Source organism: Dioszegia hungarica (genome assembly GCF_025882075.1).
Source record: "Dioszegia hungarica strain PDD-24b-2 chromosome Unknown MKK02contig_8, whole genome shotgun sequence".
NCBI lineage: Eukaryota > Fungi > Basidiomycota > Tremellomycetes > Tremellales > Bulleribasidiaceae > Dioszegia > Dioszegia hungarica.
In genome coordinates this window covers 3,314,746-3,337,072 of record NW_026515770.1, presented here as the reverse complement: position 1 = coordinate 3,337,072, position 22,327 = coordinate 3,314,746, and the positions used below count along the sequence as shown (strand labels likewise).

At 57.6% G+C, this 22,327-nt stretch overlaps 10 protein-coding genes across 10 annotated transcripts; 5 read left to right on the top strand and 5 right to left on the bottom strand.

The window, feature by feature from the left end:
- Positions 1–906: 906 nt before the first annotated feature.
- MKK02DRAFT_45007 (uncharacterized protein) lies at positions 907–2,708 on the top strand (the record flags this gene model as incomplete). The annotated part of the gene is made up of 2 exons (XM_053093191.1): positions 907–2,571; positions 2,607–2,708. The coding sequence occupies 2 exons, from the start codon at positions 907–909 to the stop codon at positions 2,706–2,708; spliced, it is 1,767 nt and encodes a 588-aa protein (XP_052946080.1).
- A 123-nt stretch (positions 2,709–2,831) lies between these two features.
- MKK02DRAFT_45006 (uncharacterized protein) lies at positions 2,832–3,721 on the bottom strand (the record flags this gene model as incomplete). Its single annotated transcript, XM_053093190.1, has 5 exons — positions 2,832–2,942; positions 3,021–3,212; positions 3,290–3,371; positions 3,453–3,654; positions 3,715–3,721. The coding sequence occupies 5 exons, from the start codon at positions 3,719–3,721 to the stop codon at positions 2,832–2,834; spliced, it is 594 nt and encodes a 197-aa protein (XP_052946079.1).
- A 1,371-nt stretch (positions 3,722–5,092) lies between these two features.
- On the top strand, positions 5,093–6,269 carry MKK02DRAFT_45005 (uncharacterized protein; the record flags this gene model as incomplete). Its single annotated transcript, XM_053093189.1, has 6 exons — positions 5,093–5,134; positions 5,188–5,313; positions 5,362–5,688; positions 5,783–5,850; positions 5,917–6,063; positions 6,113–6,269. The coding sequence occupies 6 exons, from the start codon at positions 5,093–5,095 to the stop codon at positions 6,267–6,269; spliced, it is 867 nt and encodes a 288-aa protein (XP_052946078.1).
- Positions 6,270–6,953: 684 nt separating this feature from the next.
- On the bottom strand, positions 6,954–7,855 carry MKK02DRAFT_37090 (P-loop containing nucleoside triphosphate hydrolase protein; the record flags this gene model as incomplete). The annotated part of the gene is made up of 4 exons (XM_053089558.1): positions 6,954–7,476; positions 7,525–7,652; positions 7,719–7,742; positions 7,793–7,855. 4 exons carry the CDS (start codon positions 7,853–7,855, stop codon positions 6,954–6,956), a joined length of 738 nt encoding a protein of 245 aa, XP_052946077.1.
- A 1,363-nt stretch (positions 7,856–9,218) lies between these two features.
- On the bottom strand, positions 9,219–9,794 carry MKK02DRAFT_25914 (ribosomal protein L14-domain-containing protein; the record flags this gene model as incomplete). Its single annotated transcript, XM_053087114.1, has 3 exons — positions 9,219–9,320; positions 9,422–9,625; positions 9,672–9,794. Coding segments are annotated over 3 exons (429 nt in total), but the record flags the coding sequence as incomplete, so codon positions are not given.
- Positions 9,795–10,819: 1,025 nt separating this feature from the next.
- Positions 10,820–11,695, top strand: MKK02DRAFT_45003 (regulatory protein cys-3; the record flags this gene model as incomplete). The annotated part of the gene is made up of 1 exon (XM_053093188.1): positions 10,820–11,695. One exon carries the CDS (start codon positions 10,820–10,822, stop codon positions 11,693–11,695), a length of 876 nt encoding a protein of 291 aa, XP_052946075.1.
- Positions 11,696–11,898: 203 nt separating this feature from the next.
- MKK02DRAFT_45002 (uncharacterized protein) lies at positions 11,899–17,475 on the bottom strand (the record flags this gene model as incomplete). Its single annotated transcript, XM_053093187.1, has 12 exons — positions 11,899–12,839; positions 12,884–12,941; positions 12,975–14,498; positions 14,535–14,892; positions 14,930–15,062; positions 15,108–15,720; positions 15,756–16,010; positions 16,044–16,248; positions 16,296–16,859; positions 16,905–17,026; positions 17,061–17,170; positions 17,265–17,475. 12 exons carry the CDS (start codon positions 17,473–17,475, stop codon positions 11,899–11,901), a joined length of 5,094 nt encoding a protein of 1,697 aa, XP_052946074.1.
- A 149-nt stretch (positions 17,476–17,624) lies between these two features.
- Positions 17,625–18,186, top strand: MKK02DRAFT_45001 (uncharacterized protein; the record flags this gene model as incomplete). The annotated part of the gene is made up of 3 exons (XM_053093186.1): positions 17,625–17,761; positions 17,810–18,072; positions 18,131–18,186. 3 exons carry the CDS (start codon positions 17,625–17,627, stop codon positions 18,184–18,186), a joined length of 456 nt encoding a protein of 151 aa, XP_052946073.1.
- A 131-nt stretch (positions 18,187–18,317) lies between these two features.
- Positions 18,318–20,703, bottom strand: MKK02DRAFT_45000 (uncharacterized protein; the record flags this gene model as incomplete). Its single annotated transcript, XM_053093185.1, has 3 exons — positions 18,318–19,207; positions 19,252–20,479; positions 20,512–20,703. The coding sequence occupies 3 exons, from the start codon at positions 20,701–20,703 to the stop codon at positions 18,318–18,320; spliced, it is 2,310 nt and encodes a 769-aa protein (XP_052946072.1).
- A 683-nt stretch (positions 20,704–21,386) lies between these two features.
- On the top strand, positions 21,387–22,262 carry MKK02DRAFT_33520 (pyridoxamine 5'-phosphate oxidase-domain-containing protein; the record flags this gene model as incomplete). Its single annotated transcript, XM_053088734.1, has 4 exons — positions 21,387–21,480; positions 21,529–21,594; positions 21,665–22,047; positions 22,095–22,262. The coding sequence occupies 4 exons, from the start codon at positions 21,387–21,389 to the stop codon at positions 22,260–22,262; spliced, it is 711 nt and encodes a 236-aa protein (XP_052946071.1).
- Between the last annotated feature and the right edge of the window lie 65 nt (positions 22,263–22,327).

Genomic DNA, 22,327 nt, shown 5'->3' with positions numbered 1-22,327 from the left:
AGTCTGGGTGTGTCTCATTACTTCTCGTGACATCCATGGAAAGAAACAATCTATGTCACCACGACTCGGCGACGAAGATTAGGGTTATATGGTGCTTTGGAGGGAGCTTTCGCAACCAGGATGCAGCATCAGTATCATCAGCGTTCGACCCTTTCCAGTCAGCGCCCCCATTCGAGAGCGTCACCGCCTATACGCAGCGTTGCGAGCGGTATTAAAGATGTCACACATGAGGTTTAATCATCCTAAGAATGTGAAGGCTAGAGTTGTTATGACACATTTGCATTGACATTCCCGTGGCACGCCGCGCGGCGGTGTCTTTCGTTATTCCGCCGACCTTCTTCATTTGCCATCCATATCCGATCGTGCTCGACCCCTCGCCCGAGCAAGCTTAACATGTGCCAGTGGTACGTACCTCCTGCCTCTGCTCCTCGTGCGTGTAACGTATTCCGGGTCGATGAGGATGCGGATCGATATCCCCATGTCCGCGAACAGGACACTTGATACAATCTGACGCGTCCCCGAAGCGTCCCCAAGCTCGCGGATCCGTTCAGTGTACCCTTGCCCTCCTTTGGGCGCTTCACCCCCGTCACTCCTGCTGGTCCGCGTTTTGAACAAGCTAAAACACGTCAGGAAGATCTCGTCTGCACATATATCTGGTCTGCACCATCTCCTTCTCCGTCTCACCATCACTCACACAACTTTCCAATCTCCACATCACACTCTCAACTCCCACATAAAGTCTTGCCCACACATCTTTTCATCTAACAGCCCACCTGACACATTTCTTCCCGCTCCCCACCTCATCCCGCTGAATCTAGGACCACATCCTAGCCATATTACCACACATCTCACTTACACATCATCCAAAGCACCACACACAACCCCTTATCCCCGCTCACATACGCCATGTCCTCGAGCCCCCTCTCCTCAGCGAGTACCGTCTCCTTGGTCACCACGCTCTGTTCATTAGGCGGAGCCATGAGTCAGCAGAATTCGACGGAGGAGTTGCCTTCCCTGGGCTCCGACGAAAGCCAACCTTCCCGGCGGGAGTCGCGGGACAGCGGAGACTTGGGAACGGACTACAAATACAATGAGGGCCCAGCAAGTCGCAGTGGAATCTGTGAAACCACTTCGTATACAGCACGTATCGCATCAGTCGACGACAACGACTCGAGCGAAGAGTTGACCGCCGTCTCCCAGGCAAGACGCAGCTCCGCCAATCTCCCGCCAGACATGAAGACATTTATATCCACTTTGCAGAGTTTGAAGGACCAGTCGTCTTTTTTCGAATCGAGTGAGGACCCGTACGCGTGGCGGATCCCGAGGGATGTCAGTATGCCCCGATCCTACGCATCGTATCGCGAGGCCGTCGACAAACATCTACACGTTCTCAGCTTTGTCGAAGAAGACCCAGAGCCAGAGAGCTCCGAAGACGGAAAGGCTTCAGAGTATAGCGAGTACACATCCAGTGACGACGCACCTCCCCAGCCTCGTGACCCTCGCCAAACATCCCTCTTTCAGGGTTACTCAGCCATCAGTAGCCAGTCACATTGCGATCTGAATGGCGCCACCTATCACACCGTCACTGCCTCATCAGCCAGTGACAACAGTCAGAGCGACACCAGCATCCGCGAAGTTGCTGGATCTGGAGACTCCGAGCGCCACCCCTTTGACTTGCCATCGGTCTATAGTCCTTTCCCCGACCAGGACTCCATGGTCACGTCTAGAAGTACAGCCGTACCCGCATCTGAAATCGCTGTCGTCTCCGGCCCCTCGAGTAGGACCAGTGATGGCCATAGGTACACTTCCGAGGTAGACGATTGGGACGACATCAGCGTGCCAGACGATTCGGGGTACCGGAGTCCTATGTCTAGCTTCGAAACCTCAAGCTACGACGACCGTCATACGAGATCCAAGCACGTAACGCCTTTCGGACAGGCTAAGCAGTGGCTCAAGTCATGGAAGGCCACTCGGGAGTCTTCGCGACAAACTCGTGCGGGCGCGACCTCCACTGCTAGTCCGATGCAAGGTGGCTTTTCCCGCGCCATCTCATACGTCACCAGCAAGTGTGCCCCTCCACTCACTGACTTCCACTCCAAGATGCACGCACTCCGCGGTACTGCCCAGTCCGATATGCCCAGCACGCGTAAATCCCTCTTCTCCCGATCTCGAATGACTGGCAAGATGTCGTCAGCCTACACGAAAGTGAGCAACTTTAACGCCTCGTCGTGCTATGAGCGCGCTGCAACGGCGACGGGGAACTGTTACTCTATTGCTGCATTCAATGTGAGCAAGGGGGTCAGCAGTGCGTGGGACTGCACGGGTGGGGCGGTCGCTAGCAGGGTGTGGAAGAGCAGTAATGCCCGCTCGGGCGCTAACGCTCCTTCATCACGCAACGACGGCGGCACTACCGCCGGAAGTGGTACCTTCCTCTCCAAGGTCCAATCCACCTTTCGCAGCGGGCGCTCAGCATTTGGTAAGATCACAGCCAAGAGCGGAAGAGGTGGGATATTCCGGACGGGCCTTACATGGGCGCGGGGTACTCAAGCTACGGATACAGATGCACGCACAGTGAGTGGCATGGGAGAGTCATTACTGACCTCCAGGAATCTGTATGCCCGCGTCTCACATTGACAGACTTCGGACCGTCCATCGTAGACGGCGCAGATCTCCTCGAACCGGATTGGACGGAACAGTTTGCATCCTAGCTCCGCAGATTGATTTGAAGGGCGTCGTTAGCAGCTTGATATGGTCAGTACGTAACTCGTTATTGATGGTTGTAGTTAGCGCAGTGTGCTCGTATCCAGTCACATGCCACACCTCGCAGGTCTTTATCCCTCCATATCCTGCGCCATGACGATGTATGGCTCCCTCTTCCCATCGGGATAGAACACCTCCCGCTCCCAGATCGTCTTGAAGCCTTTCCGCTCGTAGAACCGTCTCTGCCCTTATCAGCCCAAAGTTCCCCATCGCCCTTCTTGCGATCCTTCCAAAAGCTTTAGCTCTGAGCCCGCACTCACATTTGACTCTGTAGGCGTGGAGAGGCTCATCCCCTGCCCTCCCTCCCGTGCGTGCCGCACAAATTCAGCGAGTAGCGCGCCGCCTGTACCCGTCCCCCGGCTCGAAGGGAGAGTGACGAGGATATGGAGGTGTGATGTGTTACGCCAGAGATCGGGGTATGCGAGGTCCCGTTCGGCCTTGATTTTCTTTTTCTGATCATTCAGCCACTAACGATCTCTGAAAGACCAGCAGGCACCGGGCGGAGACCGTGAGAGGGAGCATGACATACCACGTCCGCTTCTGCTTTTTGATTTGGCGAGTCTGCCGATATGAGGCGCTCGTATGTCTCTGCGTATTGCTTCTGCTCCGGTCTAGATTGCATCAGCACGGAATAACTCGAGGCCACTTGGGGCGTAGTCAACTCTCAGGGCAGTCTCGAGACATGTACGCACGTATCGCTCATAGTATGTCCAGGGAGTGACCAGATCGCCAGTCCCACAACCGCATTATCGCTCTTCCGCCTCGCAGTCCAGATTTCTCCTTTGACCAGAGCGGGCCCAAGGGAGGTCATGAACTGCGCTCGGTAGAATTCGGCAGCTTTGGTAGAGCCGTCCAGGGCCGAAGGGGCGGGTGCGAAACGAGAGACGAATGGCTCTATGGATTTGTCAGCCTTAGCTCTGCGCGTGTGTAGAGCGTTAGCGATGGATGAGGGACGCGCCATTCTCGAAGCCCTTTGCTATTACTTGAAAAAGCTCCTCTAACTCCTCATCTGCTGCTGTCAGCTCAGGCAGGCTGTTCTTGAGGGGAACGGGCGCACCGGAAGGATTGGTCACTTTGGCTAGTATAAGCTCATCAGAACAGGGCGTCATCGCTGTTGACGATGGGAGGACACCGCGCTGCAGTGGTAAAGGCGGTGGAGCCTGTTCGACTCTGAGAGACGAAGACTCGGTAGCTGGTCAGAGAATGTCAGTATTCGAGTGACGAGTCGAGCCGACTTAATTGGCGAGGTTTTACTCGAAGTCGCGCCGGGTAGATCAGCTGGAAAGCTCCTTCATCCGAGGACTGCGCGTATGCAGCTCACTGGCGAGGCTGCTTTGTACTGTCAAAGGACGATTATAAGGAGACGATGTGATGCATGCAAGAGAGTGAGAGCCAATGCCAAGCCAAACCCACTCCAATTTTCAGCTCACCTGACCCGCGCCCCACCCAAACATCCTCCCGCCCTCCTCTCTCCCTCATCGTCCTCCCTACAAGCTACTCTTTGTGTATATACCGACAACAACAAGCTACAGCAATGGCAAGCAGATCACCAACCGGCGCGCCTCTTGAGCGCAAGACATCAGCAACGGCCGCACTGGCCAGTCGAGTGGGGCGGGCGTTGTCCCCGAATCGCGCGTTGGGTGGGGAAGGGAGTCGGGCGAGTTTGGGTGGTGAGTTGAGCTTCTCCTAGCTATTTCTAAGGTCGGCTTGGGGTTCTGTATCCAATGGAAGGCTCTGGCGCAATTCAGAGAGGCATGGAGAGGCGGACGAACAGGCGGATGGACCGGGAGCTGGAGTTGAAGCTGGAGGCCATGGGCGAATCAGGCGCATTTCCTCGCTGCTTCAGCTGGATGCGGGAGGAAGACTCAGCCAAGAAGACCAAGGATGTCAGATGTCCGAGATAAGGATACCCCATCTCGTACCCCCCAATCCTTATCTATTACCTTTGTCTTCGTCGCTCCCCTCCCCTTCCCCGGTGTAAGCTTTTCCTTATCAGCTACCAATGGAAACGCAGCGGGTGGCGGGACCAGATATGGCTTCTTTCTCTATCGCGATTGATCGAGAACGGTCGTTCTTGGCGTGCATGGCTGAGGGCGAGATGCTACTGGATGCGGAGAGGGATGCGGAGGGAGGGAGAAACGGACGCGATTGGGCGCTGCAAGAGGAAGGAAAGAATGCATGGCGTCAGCGGAGTAAGACGTCAGACGGAGGGGCAAGGAGGTGTTGTTGTTTTGAATCGCTCCTGCTTCTCCATTCCCTTTCGTCTCCCCTTTACTCTTCTTCTCTTGTTACGCGCGATATATACAAGAGCTGTCCTTATACTACAGGTGCAATGCAAGCCGACCTCGAATCGCAGCGCGGACGCCAGGGCGTCGTGAGTCATGCTCTATCGGAGAAGGCAAAGAGCAAGGCTGATATACTGATCAGGTATCTACCGGCCGTGGTGGCGCAGGCAATCTTATGCGGTCGCCCAGCCGTGGGCTCGAGCCTGAGATCGCTCCTGGCTCTGAGCGGGGCAGGGAGGCGACCCAGCGAGACCTTTCCGGCGACAGGGTGTGTGCATACCACCGAGTACACCTGAAACCAAGCTGACGAGATTAGGCGGTCCGTTCAGGCCGTGGAGGCGCAGGCAACATCCGCTCTCCCTCGCGCGACCCCACCACCCGGATCGCCGAAGAGGAGAACGAGAAGACGATCCAGGAGCGGCTCATCAATGAGGAGCGTGGCAGGAAGGGCGAGTCCCCCTTCTCGACCGGCCGGGGTGGGGCGGGCAACTTTTCAAGGGACAAGAGCAGGAGCAGGAGCGCCGTCAGGGGCGAGGCGGCCGCTGCGGTTACGCCGTCCAAGGAGGCGGTTCATGGGCATGCGACGGGCAGGGGCGGATGGGGGAACGTCAGGGAGGAGCGCGAGTCGGTGGATCTCGAGAAGGTGAGTCTGCTACCCTCCGCGGGGCGTGAGAGCAGGGTGAAGAAGGGTGGTGAAAGGAGCAGTTGGTCCAGGGGCAGGAGCTGACGAAATGTAGGAGGCAGCCGCTCGCCGATATGAAGCTGGCATTGCGGCTCAACACCGCGCGGACGACGCCGGCAAGGTGTAAGTCCATATTCCACCTCCCGCGCCTAGCCGTATCTCTTCGAAGGCTCATACTGATCCTCATAGTCACTCGTCTGGAAAGGGCGGATTCGGCAATATGACCTCCAAAACCCTCACTCCCGAAGAGTTCTCCAAGCTCAATCTGGAGGAGCAAGAGGCATTCAAGCGGATCTCGGCGCAGTCCACTCCGCAGTACGCTACCGGCGGACGAGGGTGAGTCATGTTTTACTGCGCAAGATGGGAGAAGAGCTGATCCCCGCAGTGGCGCTGGCAATTACCACACCAGGGACCGAGACAATCTCGCAGTAGACGGCGAGCGCGGCCGGGACAGCAAATCCGGAAGCGGCGGGATCGTCGGGAACTTTATGCGCTCCCTCAGCCGAGCGAAAGGTGGGAGCAACGAGCGGGCTAGGGATTAGCGCTCGAGTAGTCAACGCGAGGACCAGATGGAGTGGAAGGGTTGTAAGGACTTCTTTTGAACTAATTAGACTGGATAGGGCAGGGCAGGGATTCGAGCTGGTTTGTTATTGCTGCTATACCTGGGTGATGTCCGAGGATATGTATGGTTTGTTTTGACAGCACGAGGAGGGGATTGGCTGTGGATGAATTGCAACAACTCTACCCACCTCAGACTTCACCGCAGACTTCACCACACACCCTATCATCTGCTCTATCGTATGCGTTGACCGAACACTCTACCTGAGTCAAGCTGGACGTCTTGTCGAGAAAAGCCATGACTGCTGATGCTGATACATTTTTCACCATCTATGGACGACTACCTAAGACCCAGAATGCTAGAGATGACAACAGATATGCTCTTCCACTTTTCTACTTTGTACCCAGACCGGTCTTTCTCTCGCCACCTTCTCTCGCCTCTTCTCCACCGAGCACGACGTGTCGGATTGGCCCCTGCTCCAAAGATATGCCCCCTTCTCTCCGCTTCTCCGCCAGAGCCCGACTGAATATGATGGCTCCCCCCTTCCTCTCTGCCGCCCGAGCCCGACTGGATGTGATGGCTCTCCTTCCTCTCCTCCCTCCCGAGCCCGACTGAGTGTGATGGCTCCTCTCTTCTGACCCTCCTCCCTAAACTCGCCTAAGCTGTGCTATAAAATCACACACTTCTTCTTTTTTCTCCGCTCATATCCGCCTCCGCCACCTCCATGATACCCACCCCCGCCGGCCCCTCCCGCTCCACCCGAACCGCCACCTCCCCCTCCGTCCCCTCCGCGCCGTTGCGCCTTGATCTGACGTACCAAGCTCTTGAAGCACGCCTCGACATTGACGTTCGTCTTGGCCGAGCACTCAAAGAACTCGGCGCCATAGTATTGCGCCAAACCCCGACCTTCCTCAGTCGAGACTTCGCGGTGGCCGACCATGTCCCGTTTGTTGCCGACGATGGTCATGGGTATGCGGGGGGTCGAGGGGTGGGGGCGGTACGATGTGGAGGAGGAGGGGGAGGTAGGGGAGGGGAGAACGAAGCCGCCGGGTCCGGACGGGGAGTGGGGGAAGGGGGAGGGCGGTGGGTCGAGGTCCTTGACGCGGTGGACGCGCTCGAGGATCCGGTCCAGGCGCTCGAACGTCCGCCGGTTTGTTATCGAGTAGACGATGAGGAAACCCTCACCGTCCCTGAGGAGTCAGCTCTATATCGAGATCTTACTTGAAAGGGAAGCTTACCGGATCCACTGGTCTCGGAGGGCGGTATACTCCTCCTGACCCGCGGTGTCGAGAACCTCCAGCAGACAGGGCTGGTCATCCACGACCCACTGCTTGCGGTAACAGTCCTCGATTGTCGGGTCGTAAGCCTGTCTCGTCAGCCAAAGTTCCTCAGAACATTCGTGATCAGTATGGAGGAAGAATCAGCAACAGACCTCAACAAAAGAGGACATGGTGAACTATGATGTCAGCTTGAGCCGTTCAAGTCGTAGCGCATGGGCAAACTGACCTGGACCGTCAAAGCGGTCTTGCCCACACCACCGTCCCCGAGCACCGTGATCTTGAACAGCATCCGTGCCTGTGAAGGCTGAGGTGTCAGCTGGGACCTTGGCAACGAAGTAGAGCGATGGAGGTGAGGCGAGCATGCATTGCGCGCGGTGATGTACGGCGTATTGAGTTATAGGAGATAGACATACCATGGTGCTGTTCGAGGAGAGGGGAAGAAGGGAGGAGGGAGAGGGGAGGGGGAAAGGGGAGGGGAAGGGCGAGAGCGGAGGACGAGGTGGGAACCTCGCTCGCGCGGGGGTTTTGGCGCTGGTGGGGGTGACTCTCAATGACAAGAGTCCCAGCTCAAGCTTGGGGTATCGCTGAGGGGAAAGAGCGAGGGGAGAAGGGTGGGATTATATATTGCTTAGACGAGCGAGGGCGGGGTGGGGAAAATTGTTGATTAAGGGGCAAGAGGACCGTGCTAGATCTCTCGCTTATGGATGCGCCCGTGTCCCTTGCTGCGGTAGTGAGGATGCCTCGAGGTTGGTGGGTGTCCAGGGACCAGAGGACGGGCGGGCGGGCGATGGGTGGAAAGAGCGGTGTCGAGTGGAGCTGATGTGATGGAGGGGTGGACGCTGACGGCTGATGGTGTGCGTGACCGATGTACACACTGATGGTGCCTAAAGCTGCGAAGTGTGGGGAGGCGGTGGCGGTGGAAAATGCAGTCCGAGTAGCGTTCGTGCCTAGATCAAAGCAGATGTCTAGTTGGTCGCAAGTGTGTGTATTGTTGCTCGGACTTGTTTTCTCCTCGGGACCGAAGTGATCAGAGCTTGGAGTGTCGGTGCGGTGCTGACAAGCAGCAGGTGGGGTGGGGGAGCGGAGCGGAGGGCGGGGTGGCGAGGGTAGTCACCTGTCTACCCGCGTCGAGTCGATCAATCAGTCTCACAGTTATGCAGTACAACGCTTGGACAATGGACAAAGCTCAGCGAGGTTGGTTGTTGAGCAAAAAGGTCGAGCCCGGATTAGAGTTTGGCGCCGTCATCGATCTCAGAGAAGCATTCGCTAGCAAGTGAAAGCGACTGCATTGATCGCACGACAACTGCGGTGGACATACGAATGTGCGAGACCTAGACTGAGCTGGGATGTCTCGAAGACCAGGCGTGCGTTTGATGCTGCGACAGATCTCCAAAGGTGCCTGCACTAGCCCGCCATTCTCAAGAAGCGCAAAGGCAGCAGCTGCCACCGGGTCCTTCCGTCAATCGAGCACCATTCCCCCGTCTTCCAATCTCAAACGTGGAGCGTCCGTTGTTCGTTGATGCCAGTTGAGAATGCATGACCCCGTCGTCACCCAAACTCTCTACAAGAGCACACCCGGACCCTTGGGGCGCCCGCAATGCCTCCGACTCCCCTCTCTACACCCCTCTGATATCCCTAGTCCAGCACACCCTCTAAGCAGCCGACTTCTTCTCCTTCACGTACGCCTTCCTGACGAGATCCCGACGCGACTTCTTGGCGAGCATGATCTTGAAGCGGTCAAAGTCGGAAGCGTTCTAAAAGTCAGCCATAGTACGACCAATATAGTCATTCCCCTCCGTCCAGGCTCCTGCCGCCGCTCCTCTCGCTTTGCCACTCAAAAAGATCCTAGACGCACCTTCCTCGTCTGCCTCGCCGCAAGCTTCTTGGCCCAACCGCTCTGCTCCCACTTCTCGAGCACGCCAGCCTTCTCGACCGCGCGCTTGATGGCGCCGCTTCCGGCACCCCGGGGGAGTTTCGAGATGGTGTAGGGGGTAAGGATGAGGTTGCGGTAGGCGATTTGTTGACGGGGTACGGAGGTGTTGGGGCCGTCGATCAGGGCCTACTTGTCAGCTAGATCCTGAGAGACACGGTGAGGCTAGACCTACCCGGTTGTGGTCAATGATCTCGGCGATGACGGCGAGCTTGCCGGCGGAAGGCCCGTCGTTGACAAGAACGACACGGCCGACCTCGACGAACCGCTTGAAGGTGGAGGGCTGGGCGACCTGCGGGGTCAGTTATGCGCAGATGGGCATCAGGCCGAGCAGATCAAGCGGGCAAGCTCGGCAAGTCGGGTATTGGTGTCGGTCGTCGGTACGGCGTGTAGTATCCCTCCTCCTCAATGATCCCCTCTCCCTCTGATCCATCTACAACCCTCCCAACTTCCTGCTGTTTCCTGTCCATCCATCTCTGCCGAGTTCCGCTGGCATCGTCCGTTTCCTTTGTCGATTTCGCCGAGCTTGCCCTGATCTGCTGTGCTATAGGTAGCGCTGTGCTACTCACGGGCATGATGATTATTCCCTCGAGAGTGATACTTGATGGCTAAGAGGGAGAGCTATCAACGAGGTATTGCGCACAAGCAGAGCAGCCACAAGCAGACGGAAGCTATTCTCCTCTCGCACCGCGGGCCAGTCATCGGAGTTTGGACAGACCGGCTTTATCGCCGAGCTGGCCCTGGGCGGCCCTCGCCGGTCCACGAGTGTGGCAGCGGGATCAAATCGGAATAAGCTGATCAAGCAGCTTGTCCGGGTACCTTTTTGATTATTACCGGAAGGGGTAATTATGACGGAACTGTGTTCTTCGATTCCATCGACTCTGCTCGCTGCTTCTCTTGACTCCAACACTACAGTAGAATTGCTGACATCCCTCTTGTGCATATACACGACAATCCTACCACTACATCACAGCCAGATACATCGCATCTATACGCCTTAGCGAGACAAACCTAGCCAAGCGAGGTCAAACAACTGCCACTCAAAGAAATACCACGTCCCAAGAACGTGCTTGCACCGCGCCTTCATCGAGAATCCGCATTACTCGTGCATCACTCGACGAAACACCAACCTACCCCTGGTCATATTAAAGGATCGTCCTCCACCCTCGGCGGAGCGTTCACACCACCCTTTCATCCCCACTTTGGCCTTCAGCGCTTCCCAGCCACCCAGCCACCTTCGGCCGAATCGGCCCGTCCATCCTGGTCATATAACAACCCTTCATCCCCCTCTCCCCCACCCCAATCCCGTTCACTCTTCCTACCATGTTCGACCTCCCTGCCCACCTGTCCAACCTCAACTCGATTCAGTCGCCCCCCTCCCAGGCGATCAACAACGAGCATGAAGAGGCCTTTTGGGACTTTATGCACACCGACCAGCTCTTTGAGAACTTTGGCGGTGTCTCGCCAGCGGCGCATGATGCAAAGGCGGAGATGCACAGGGGAGCGGCGGGCGGTAGGCACGGAGGGATGATGTCTGCGCCAGCACCCACACCGGCCCCAACACTGGCGGCTTATGCGGCCCCTTCGCCCTCACCTGCGGCGGCGGCTCCGCGCAAGAACGAGCGAGAGAGCGGACCTACCATCGAGGCCTTCCTCGCTGCTTTTGCAAACGAGCACGCCTCCTCATCCACCGGCTACCGCCTCCCCATCACCCTCCCCCTCCCTTACTCCTCCGCCCCTACCCCCAACTCAGTCGATACCGCCTCCATCATCCCCCGGCCGCAACAGCCACAGCCCGAGGAGGTGTACGGCGAGAACGGCGAGCGGCTATCGGGCACCAAGAAGCTCAAGCAGCTCGGTGCCCCGCCCGCTGAGATCGAGGAGGACAAGCGGCGGCGAAACACAGAGGCGAGCGCGCGGTTCAGGCAAAAGAAGAAGGAGAGGGAGAATGCCTTGGAGATCAGAGCCAGTATGTTTTCTTCTTTTCTCTATTCCGACCTCTGGTTCGGTGAGGACTGTGTTGACATTATTGCAGAGGAACTGGAAGCGCAAGTGGCACAGCTCGTCGCGGACAAGTCGAGCCTCGAGAATGAGAACAAGTTGCTCAAGGCAATAGTGCTCGGGAGTGGACAGGCAGGGGCAGAGCAACTGCAGGGGGCGATGGCGGCGTTTGGGGCCAAGCGGAAGAGGGACGAGTAGGGGCGTCTTTGGGCAGCGGATTGTCATTATTTGGGGTTTTAGCTATTATCATCATCTTGTATTAGTAGAGTAGGGCGGAGTCGCTTATGTCTGTCGGACCCAGTTTGTCTATAGACGTCATCAACCTTGTAGGAATATGCAGATTACATAGCAAACACCCTCTCTCATGACAGCGGTCGCAGCACACAGATACAACGCATCTACTACCTCCTCACCTTGACAGCCTTCCCCGCTGTCTTTCTCCCCACATTCTTCCCTCCCACACTCTTGCCCCCCACATTCTTCCCGCCCGTCGTCTTCCTAGCCGCAGCCGCAGCCGCAGCCGGCATCTTCCCACCCGTCGTCGACCGTCCACCAACCACCGCCGCAGTGGACGACTTGCTTCCCGTCCTCTGTCGCTTCGTCGGCGGCTGGATAATCTCCAGATCATCCGAATCGTCCGAGTCGGAATCCGAGTCCTTGCTATCTCCATCATCATCGATATTGATGGGGTCCCGATCGGTGCCCGCTGGGTGGCGGGAGGAAGACGCACCAGCGCCAGCGGACGCCGAAGCGGCGGTGGCGATCCGGGTGGAAGAGCGGCGCGGGAGGGAAGAGGGGCTTGGATCGGGCGAATGCGAGTCGAGGTGAGCCGTCTGCAAGCGTAGACCTTTGGGTCCCGCGGTCTGCTCGGGTCCGGCATAGAGCAAAGTAGCGAGCTGTCGCGCAGCTATAGGTTCCCCTGCCAACCCATTCCCCAGATTCCGCTCCGACGCTAGATCCTCCCATCTCAACTCCCCCTCGACGGGCTTGTCGGTATTCTTGCCAGGTAGGGCGTCCCGCCGGATGAGCGGGTCAAAGAGCGCGACCGGAAGAGAAGCGGTGTCCTGGTATGGCCGGACAGCTAGGAACTGGTCCGCGTGGCCCCGCTGGGCAGGGAAGGGCGCCATGTATTCAAACAACTCCCATGGCCGGTCGTCGAAGGGGTAAGAGGTGGAGATGTCGTCTTTGGTCGTGGTGAGCGTCATGTGGCGCCGAGTGGGTGATAATCGCGGGAGGATTTCGACCAGGGTGGGAGAGAGGCGGAGCGCATGCTGGACAGGAGCGGTAGCCATCTCAGCGAGGAGAGCGAGGTGAATCGCCGGACGAGTGGCGGCCGGAGCAGCTACTCATTAGCACTATGACCTCGTCCTTAATCGCTAGACTCACAGTCCAGAACGTAGACCAGCGTATCTTGCACCTCAGCCATGTCCGAGCCTTTCATCGCCTGTCATCAGCGCAGTCATACACCAGTACTCACAGTCAAGACCCGCAGCAACGCCACAATCAGCTTGACAAAGTCCGGCTTCGGCGCAGTGATCGCCGCTGTCTCCATGACATTCAGCCCCAACGTGAACCGCAGCGCTTTGAGCGCCGCACGTAGCAATAGCCCCGCCTGCTGAGTATCATCCGCCGATCCCAACTGCTCCCCCACCGCGCCCAGAACCGTCCCTATTAGATCCAACATCCGATGTCTCGCCCCAGAGACAGTGGCGTCCCCGCCTAGGCCCTCTGTGCCCGCACTGCAGATAATCCGCAACACAGCATCCATCGCCTTATCCGCCTCTCCTTTCCCCTGCTCCCCCGCCTCGGTCTCTGCCTCCCCCTCATCCTGCATCATTCGCCCGAGGAGCACACCGAGCCTATCGAGCCCCACCGCCACTATCTCACCCACCACCGCCGCGTCGATCCCCTTGAACGTCTCGCACAACAGCTCCGCGTCGTCCGCCGAGTGTTCACGGTTCATGCTCTCCCCAACGAGCTGACGGAGGGTATCCCTCGCCCCTGGTCCGTGCAGCCGAATCGCTAACCGTTTGAATTCGACCCTCATCTCCAGCACGACGCTCGTCCATCTCCAGGCGCTTAGCCGGCCACTGGAAGGTAGGGAGGGCATAGCTGAAGAGCTAGGGGAGCCGCCCTCCGACATGATGGATTTCAAAGTCTCGATCATTCCGCCTTCGACGGCAGGGTCGGCTTTGCCCCATTCGCTCGAAAGGAATGCGTCCTTGAGCAACGATAGATGCCTAAACGCCGCGGCCTTGAACTCCGGGATCGTCGATAGGTCCCGAAAGAAGAGGGATATTTGATCTCGTGTACGTTCCGGCACGGTGATGGAACCCAGGACGACTAGGGAAGGAAGGTGACGGATAAAGTCCGGCATGTGTTGGTTGGACAAGACCTGGGACCGGCTAGTATACGCGATAAAAGCCTCTTGGGGTCCGATTGGGGAGATGGCGGGATTTGGAGGTTTGGTGAGTAGGAGTTGTTGTACGAGGATGACGGTAGTGTCGAGCGCTTGGAGTTGGGATGGGGAGAGATGCGGTCGGGAAGAGAGGAGGGTGGCCGAGAAGGATTTCCAAAGGGGATAGATGTATTTGTCGAGGAGAGTGAGGGTGGACAACCGGCGACGGGTGACGAGCATGAGAAACAGCTGTCGGATAGACGAGACCGCCGAGAAGAGCTCGTACCGGTTCCGAACCGTGTCGAGCCACTCGCCAACGACCTGGTCGATCGTGAACCCGATAAAGCCCGTCACTTGGTCGATATGCGCCGCGACAGCATCGAGTACGCCTGAAGTGCCTTCCGAGGCGAGGCTCAGCGCCTTGAGGACATCCGTGATGGTGCTCCACCATACAGTCGCCCAGCCCGCATACGGCCCATGCCGGTCGTACAGCGCCTGACCGAGTGTCTTTGCCGCGTCGATGTCGTGCGCTAGAAAAGACCGTCGCAGTTCTGGCATACTAGGCCGAGCATCGCTTGGAGAACCCATCGATCCATACCAAGCCTGAATGTCAGCCCGTCTCCGACGTCAGAAACATACCTTCTCATGATACTCGACATAGCTCCGGACCTCCTCCGCATCCTCCTCCTTTGCTCGCCCCTGCGCCGCCAAATCGATGATCAACCTAGGCAGTCTCGGATGATAGATGTCTTTTCGATCCAGACGATGGAAGCGTTCCATCAACGCATCGACGATGACGGGCCACCGATCCATCGCTGTCCATGTATCGGCGTGACACCGGAGGATATCGATGGTTATGCGCAGAATCTCTTGATTGTCGTTGATCCGGGTGGCGCGGACGATAAAGTCTGCGATACTGGAGTATCCATTGCACATGTGGAGGATGTGGATGACGCGGGCGAATGTCGAGGGGCTCATCGCTGGAGTTTTGCCTTGCCTGCTGATCAGCTCACCACATGTATAGTGTAACGTACCGCTTGAGTCGCTTCTGGGATTCCGCAGCGAGCTCAAATCTAGCCTGAAGGAAGATGAAGCGGGTGATGTCGTCCGTCGAGGGCATGGGATGATCCACATCATCCCGGAACGCCGCGCTACGCCCATACCGCTCTATCTCGTCAGCTCGGCTTATGGGACCTGCGACTGATCACTCACTGAATCCGTACAGTTCCGGCACATACTCCTTGCACTCCTCCTTGAACGCTTCCATCGCTCCTTCCTCCTCCCCATCGTCCCTCGCCCTCGCTTCGGCGTCGTCGCCCGACAGCGCGATCCTTCTCTGTTGTAGCAGGTCCTTCGCCACCACAAAGATCGGTATGGACCTCAAGAGATCCATGTGATGGCTTCTCGGGCCGTTCGGCCGAGACCTCGCCGTATATCCCCGCGCAATAAGCATGTGCAGGTACCGCGAGTACGAGAACATGCCTTGGCGCGTAAACTCGCCAAAGGTAATACCGATCGCTTGGACATTCCGGTCCTTCTTGGCCGCGCTGGACGTATCGAGCCAGCTGTACAGCTGGGGAAAAATATCGAATGGCCGGCTAGTATGTTCAGCGCGCTGCTCGGTCCACAGCCGGAGCAGGGTGTGGGCGGCGTAGAACCGGTGGATCCCAAGATGTCGTAACCCCATGGCCCAGTTGAGGAGGATAAAGACCTTCTCTTCAAACTTGGTCAGGTCGAGAGATGGGGAGGTGGGTGAGGAAAGACCGTCAAAGAAGGAGCGGCATAGCTCGACCATGTTGGTTTCGGCAGAGATCGAGTCGAGTTTCTGGATATCAGCGAGGTTAAGAACTGGGGACGTACAGATGTTTCTTCGATCTGGTTGCGCCGCGGACTAGCAGTACTGCTCTCTGCAGGTACATAGAGTAGCGCATGGTTCCGCCGATCCATCTCCTCGACGACCTCTGAGGCAGCGAACGCCGACAACAGCTCGCGATGCTGCTTCCAGGCAGACGGACCCACGAGTACCTCTGGATTGCCCTTGATGAGCTTTTCGATGATACTCTCCAGCATTCCTTGGATCTTGGTCATTGAGCCAGCAGCAGGAGAAGCCTTGATCTAATGTCAGTGCAGCCCTTTTTTGAAGCTTACCTCTTTGATCTTCTCGCATGCGCCCTTGATGCATACTCGGGCAGCGGCGAGGTGGTGTAGCATATCCGGAAGATAGTCGCCAATAAGCTGAGCGACAAAGCCGAGTTGGGCGAGATTGGCTGTACGTTGAAAGTCCGCGAGCCACGCCATGAGCGAGCGTGTCGAGACTAGTCGGCGGGTATGTAGCTCTCGGAGGAGCGAGGTACTATCCGTCAGCTTCTTCTTTGCGTCCTCCAAGACGCCAGGACTGACCTGTAACTCCACTTTGCCAACCACCTCCCTCTGGTCTTCTCGTCCCCTAGAACCCCGGTGGCTGCCTTTGGCGGCTGGGCCGACCCCTTCGCGGGCAGAACCAGATGCCCCAGCTGCGTCCTCAGCCAGGACGTAAACAAATTGGTGAACTCCTGAGTATACCAGTCGTTACTCGACAGCGCCGCCGCTGGAGTCCCGGCGGCACCAGCCGCGCTCGAGCTAGGCGTATTGGGCATTGGCGACGGAGCTGCCGCCGGACCGGCTGCTTGAATTCGCTGGCGATGCGCGGCGATCTCGTGTGAGCCCAGGACGCGGATGAACCATAGTGCCCTATCGACGGGTATAGGCTCTGAGGTGGTCGGGACGGCTGCGACACCTGGGCGAGTGGGCACGACGCGGGCGAACATGGTGTCGAGCAGCTCGAGTCCTTTAAAGTCGCGCGGTGCTTTCCCTTCCCGAGCCATACGGTGCAGAGGTACGGCGGGATTGGCGAGATCCGCGAAGAACTGGACGCGCCCACCTTCATTGTACGTCACTCGGGGTGGGATGCGGAAGGTCCTCTCTCTGATCATTAGCTTCTGCAGCCCTCCGACGAATGCAAGGACTGACGCCAGCTGCGGCATCGACTCGTCCCTCTTCTCAATGATACTCTGCCCCATCTTCATGAGCATCTCCATACCTCCATTGAGGAGGTACTGGTTGATTGGACCATGCATCGAGAAGCTCTCCGCCTGGGGTCAGCTGTAAACCCGATGGACCACTCACCCCAACAGTGACGAAAGTCTTGGCCACGAAACCATTCTTGACGTTCTCTTCAGTCAGGACGTCTTCTGGTTGGTGGAATCCCGGTCTAGAAGGGTAGAAGTCAGGATAGCCTGCAGCATCAGCGCCCCTTCTGATACAAGCCCCTCGTGTAAGCTCCACTGGGCAAGGTATAACTCCAGCCCCGACGTAAGCGAAAGGACATACCAAGGTCCGCCCGACTGTTGAGCACCGTCCTCCATTTCGGCGGCCCAAACTCCTCGACCTCCAAGCCCTCCGCCTTGCTCTCTATCCGCTTTAGATCCGTCTCCTTGATCTGCGAAGACCGTCTGTTCCGCGACGCAGCACCGCCCCGAGATCCGCTGTTCGAGGGACCTGCGGCGGACGAGGCAGAGAAGGAGGCCTGGCGGGGCGGCATGGCGCGTGAGCTCGAGGGATTGGTGCGAGCGCTATGGTATGCTCATATTGCTACAGCTGATAGGTATACAGTGAGTCAGACGCGCGGGTATAGGTACAAGACACTAGCGGAATGAAGGGTAAAGGCAGGCCTAGAGGGATGAGGAGCAAATGGACAAGGTTGGGTCTGCCTCCACCGGCTCGAGCGGAGCTACAACATCGTCTCTGCTTCTCGCATTCGCATCATATCATACCTTTCTACAGAAGCTATCACGTCGTATAGCGCCCAGCAGCGTTTCCGGCCCAGCGTGAGCTGCTGCTTCCCCGTGATGCATCGAGATCCGAGCTGACTTTAGGCAGGACCTAAACACCTCCCTCCTCACATCAGCCATGCCGATCGAATTTCCCCGAGACAACACCTCCTCCATCTCCTACCCATCCTCCGAAAGCTCTTCCTCCGCCGCATCATCAACAGCATCCTCGGATGACGACAGGGATGAAGAGTCCGCTATGATCCAGGCGGAATGGGAAGAGTCGTTGAGGCAAATGGAGATGGTTTTGTCGATTGTAATTATCCCGTTCTTTGGGAAGTGGTGGGGACGGAAATGGGCATACTGGGGTAAGTGGACCTCCTATAGCTGATGGGAAGCAGGGAATGTAAGGCTGACGCTGGTTAGCGTACGACAGATATCTGCATATCGGACTGGGAAGATCATTCTTTGGCTTGAGATGAGGCGGTCGGCGGAGAGTGAGGGTGCGAGGATGGATGAGGGCTTCTTGGATAACTTTCTCTTTCTCTCATGCAAGGCTAGAGAGCGAACCCAATGGCACGCCATGCTGATTCCTATGTTGAATTGTGAGATACTAATTCCACTCCTTCTTCCTCAACTTCACCCTATTCAAGATCGCCCTCAGCGCCGCCTTTTCCGCTACGAACCCCCTCGTCTTCATCTCCGCCACGACCTCATCCGCCTCCGCCCACCGCTGCGCCCTGACCAGAGGCGTGAGCACGATGAGATAGGTATCGCTATTGGGCGTGACGGTCTTGACCATCCGGCGGAACCACCGGATGAGCAAACTTCGCTCAGTTGGCTCGACCGGCGGCCGGACAACGGGTGGGCGAGCCCGGAAAGGGATCGACGAATGTACCCTCTCGCCCAGCTCCCGAAGAACCATATTGTGTCCGACGCGGTTGAGCGGCACTCCCGCATCGTCCATCCGCCGAATAGCCTCCCATGCCTCCACATCCCACCCGCCCCGAAAGTACCCGCTGATCAGGGATGTCCATGGGACTTCGCCAACCTTCATCTGAAGCACCCGCATCTCCCGCATGAGCTCCTCAGCAGCTCGCAGCCCCTTGCGATCGCCATTCTTCGCCAGGTCCGAGATGAGAAGAGAGATGGTACGCTCGTTAGGCGGTATACCTTGAGCGTACATTGTTTCGAGGGTTTTGATTGCCATCCTGAGCTCGCCGGCGCGGAGCAGACCCTGGAGGAGAACAGTGTAGGTGGCGACGTCAGGGGTCAGGCCGTGTTGCTGAGCAAGGGGGAGGAGGGCGAGCATGGATGGGACGACGGCCCGGCGGGCATGATGCCGAAGGACGATGTTGATGGTGACGATGTCGCAGGAAATGGCAGAGTCGGGGCGGATGACCTGCTCGAATAGGTCTAGAGCGATCTGAGTGCCCTCGTACGGTATCAGGAAGGCGCACGAGATCATGTGATTCAGAGCGCGAGTGGGTGGAAATGACTTGTCTGACGGGTCAGTCACACCCAACCAAAGCTAGGAGAAGACTTACCCTTGCCCTCCTCGAGGTGAAAAGCCTCCTTACACGCCTGATCCCGGACCAGCTCCTCCCATGCCCGTCCGAGCTTGATCGCATCCCCCACCTTTGTGAGACCCTCCATGTACAGCATGTAGCTCTTGAGATCCCTCGCTCCCTCCTCACCTGCCATCTTCCATACCGCCTCCAGATCCTCCGTAGCGCGCTCCTTATCCCTGATCTCATCCACCACCTCGTCGTCCAGACTCTGCACGACTCTGAAATCCCGTCCTTCCTCGTCCATCCGAGCGCGATGAACGAGGAGGACATGATGTATTGCCGCCGGGTATGGCCGAGGGATGTATGACAACACCTCGTTGCGATATTGCAGAAGCTCCTGCTCCTCCGTGGGTAGCCGCCGAAGAGCCGGTGACCGCGAGAAGAACCGAAGGAAGCTGGTGAGACTGCGCACTCGAGCGTCCTTGGCTTTGTCGACGTCCGGCACGGGATGCTCTCCCCGCTTCTCCGCCTTCATCGACTCCTTGTATTTCCCCCATAAAGCCACCGCCTCCTTGGTCATCTGACCTATCCGCATGGCGCCCAGCATAACATCCAATTGCTCCGGGCTGTGAGGTATGTCCTCCACACACCCCGAGTTCGCCTTCAGCAGCTCTTCCACCGAGCCTGTGTAGTGCTCAAACTCTGCATCCCGGATTCCGAGGACCGAATTGAGTGCCTTGAACACTTCCTCCTTCTTTGGCGGAATGAATTGGATAGGCGTCTCCTTTTGATCCAGATCCTGCCGCAGCACCGCCCAGGCAGCGAACATCGCGGGCGATAGTATGAAGTTCGCCTCCTTGTATAGACGCAGGTTCGTCATGAGGTGGTCCATGAGATGCTGGGCGTCCCGGCCTTCCAGTGCGAGACCAACGAGGCGCCGAGCGTACCGAAGTGCGAATTCCGACATCTGATGGACGGTAAAGGGGCTGGGCTTGATTTGGTTTGACCGCACCCAGCAATAAGCCAGGATATCGGTAATGAGTTCCGCGCCGGCAGCATCTCGAGAGCTCGCCTTGCCCTTGTCCGGTGACAGGGATGTAGCTATGTCATAGAGGAAGGGATCGAGCAGGTGGCGATCCGCCGCGAATACCGGACCGATGGTGAGGATGAGGGTGGAAACATTGTACGTTGCAGGAGCTGTGGAGGTGGAGGGGCGGGAAAAGAGGACTTTAAGCCGAGTTGGTATGTCTAATGGTTGACGAGGCTAAAATCAGCTGAGTTTTGGTAAGAGCTTACGGATGGGTTCTCGCTATTCGACCGAGGCTTCGGATGCTGCTTATTCGCCTGATACGCTGGCTTCCCTTGCCGCGACGGCCGCGGGTTGCGAGGGTGCCGAGGGGAGCGGGCTGCAGCAGCAGCCGCGGGCTTGGCCGTTGTTGAAGCCCTTCTTACACAGCTCAGAGCTGTGATGAGACCCCTCCCAGTCATCCTCTGCACTGCTGAAATAGCTTAGATGTTATAGCGGCAAATTAAAGGCAAAGCAGATCCTGGCCTCCCGAACTTTTGTCTGCTCTGGGCGCACGGATCAGCCTGAGGAATGTGGAGTATGACCTGGGGCGGCGATGACCGCAAGATATGTGGTGAGGTGGCAGACTGCTGAACGTAACGAAGACCAAGAACATGACCCTTCAGATCGTATCGTGGCGTCCAGGCATCGGGCAGATGTGGGCGGTGACGCGCCAGGGAAGACTGAATATCGAGCCCTTGCCACTATGGAAGGCTACCGGATTGAGACCGGATGAACGGTAATGTCCATCCCTTGCCTGGAGGGGTAGCGGGAGATCTGGCCCACAGTGCCCTGTTCCATGATCTGCATGAAGTACGGCCTGGCAGGACAGTCAGATAGTACACAAGTCAGGCGGAAGGCGCGTCGCTACATCAGCAAATGGTCAGATTATCGACTAAGGAATGTAGACTTACGGCCGTGATAAGATCGCGATCTAAAATGACGTCAACCCACGAGCTCACGATCGTGTTGGCCTGAATGCAAAATCGTCCCAAACCTATTTCCTCAAAGCCTCTTTTGCTCTTCGTCAAATCATACTCTTGCCCAGCCTCCTACTACCCTACTCCTACCCAAAACGCAGCGCCTAAACCCCCTCCGCCGCACAATGGCTTCCACCGTTCGCGTCTCGCAGACCCCCCCTTGGGTCCCCGTTCTCAAGAAGCAGATCGATGGCCACGAGAAGGACCAGGACTACACTGGTGAGCTTGCTTTATGAGCTGCTGTAAACGAGCGGAGCTGATCTCCAGCCTATGCCTTGGCTACACTCGACAAGGAGGGCCTGCCCAAGGTCCGCTATGTCATCCACCGCATCTGTACGTTCTCTCGTGCCCGACTTTCCAGCTGCAATTGCCCGACTTTCCAGCTGCAATTGCTGATTCCCAGTGACCCCGGCATCCAGCATCCTCATCACTACCACCGACACCCGTATGGCCAAGCCTGCCCACCTCGCCGCACATCACACCGTCGAGATGGCGTGGTGGCTCTCAGAGCCGGCCATTCAATTCCGGATCACCGGCCAGGCGTACACGATCCCCTCAGACGAGTCTGCTTCGGACTACGACAGCAAGTTCGGCGATGTCCTCAGCGGGCTCAAGGCGAAGGGAGATGAGGCCGAGAAGGGGTACTGGCAGAAGGAGCGGAAGAGGTTGTGGACGGAGGCGATGAGCGGGCACCTGCGCGCGAGCTTTGGCCGACCCCCTCCCGGAACGTCGTTGTCGGAGGTATCGGACCCTAGCACCTGGGACGAGAGCTTGCCGGCTGAGTCTGTGAGTCTGCATGCTCTCGATGATGGTTGAGCAAGCTGATCATCCAGGACGACCCAGAGACGAAGAAGAAGATCGACAACGCCTACTCTCACTTTGCTCTTCTGGCGATTCGTCCGACAGGCTTTGAGCAGCTCGAGCTGAAGGCTACGCCCAACATTCGCACACAATGGACTGACAAGGGCGAGGACTGGGAGGAGCGCCATGTCGCTCCCTAGATAGCAGACGTAGATAAGCCATGTATGTTGCTTAGAAATGTACTCATGTCGTCTCCTCTACGTCT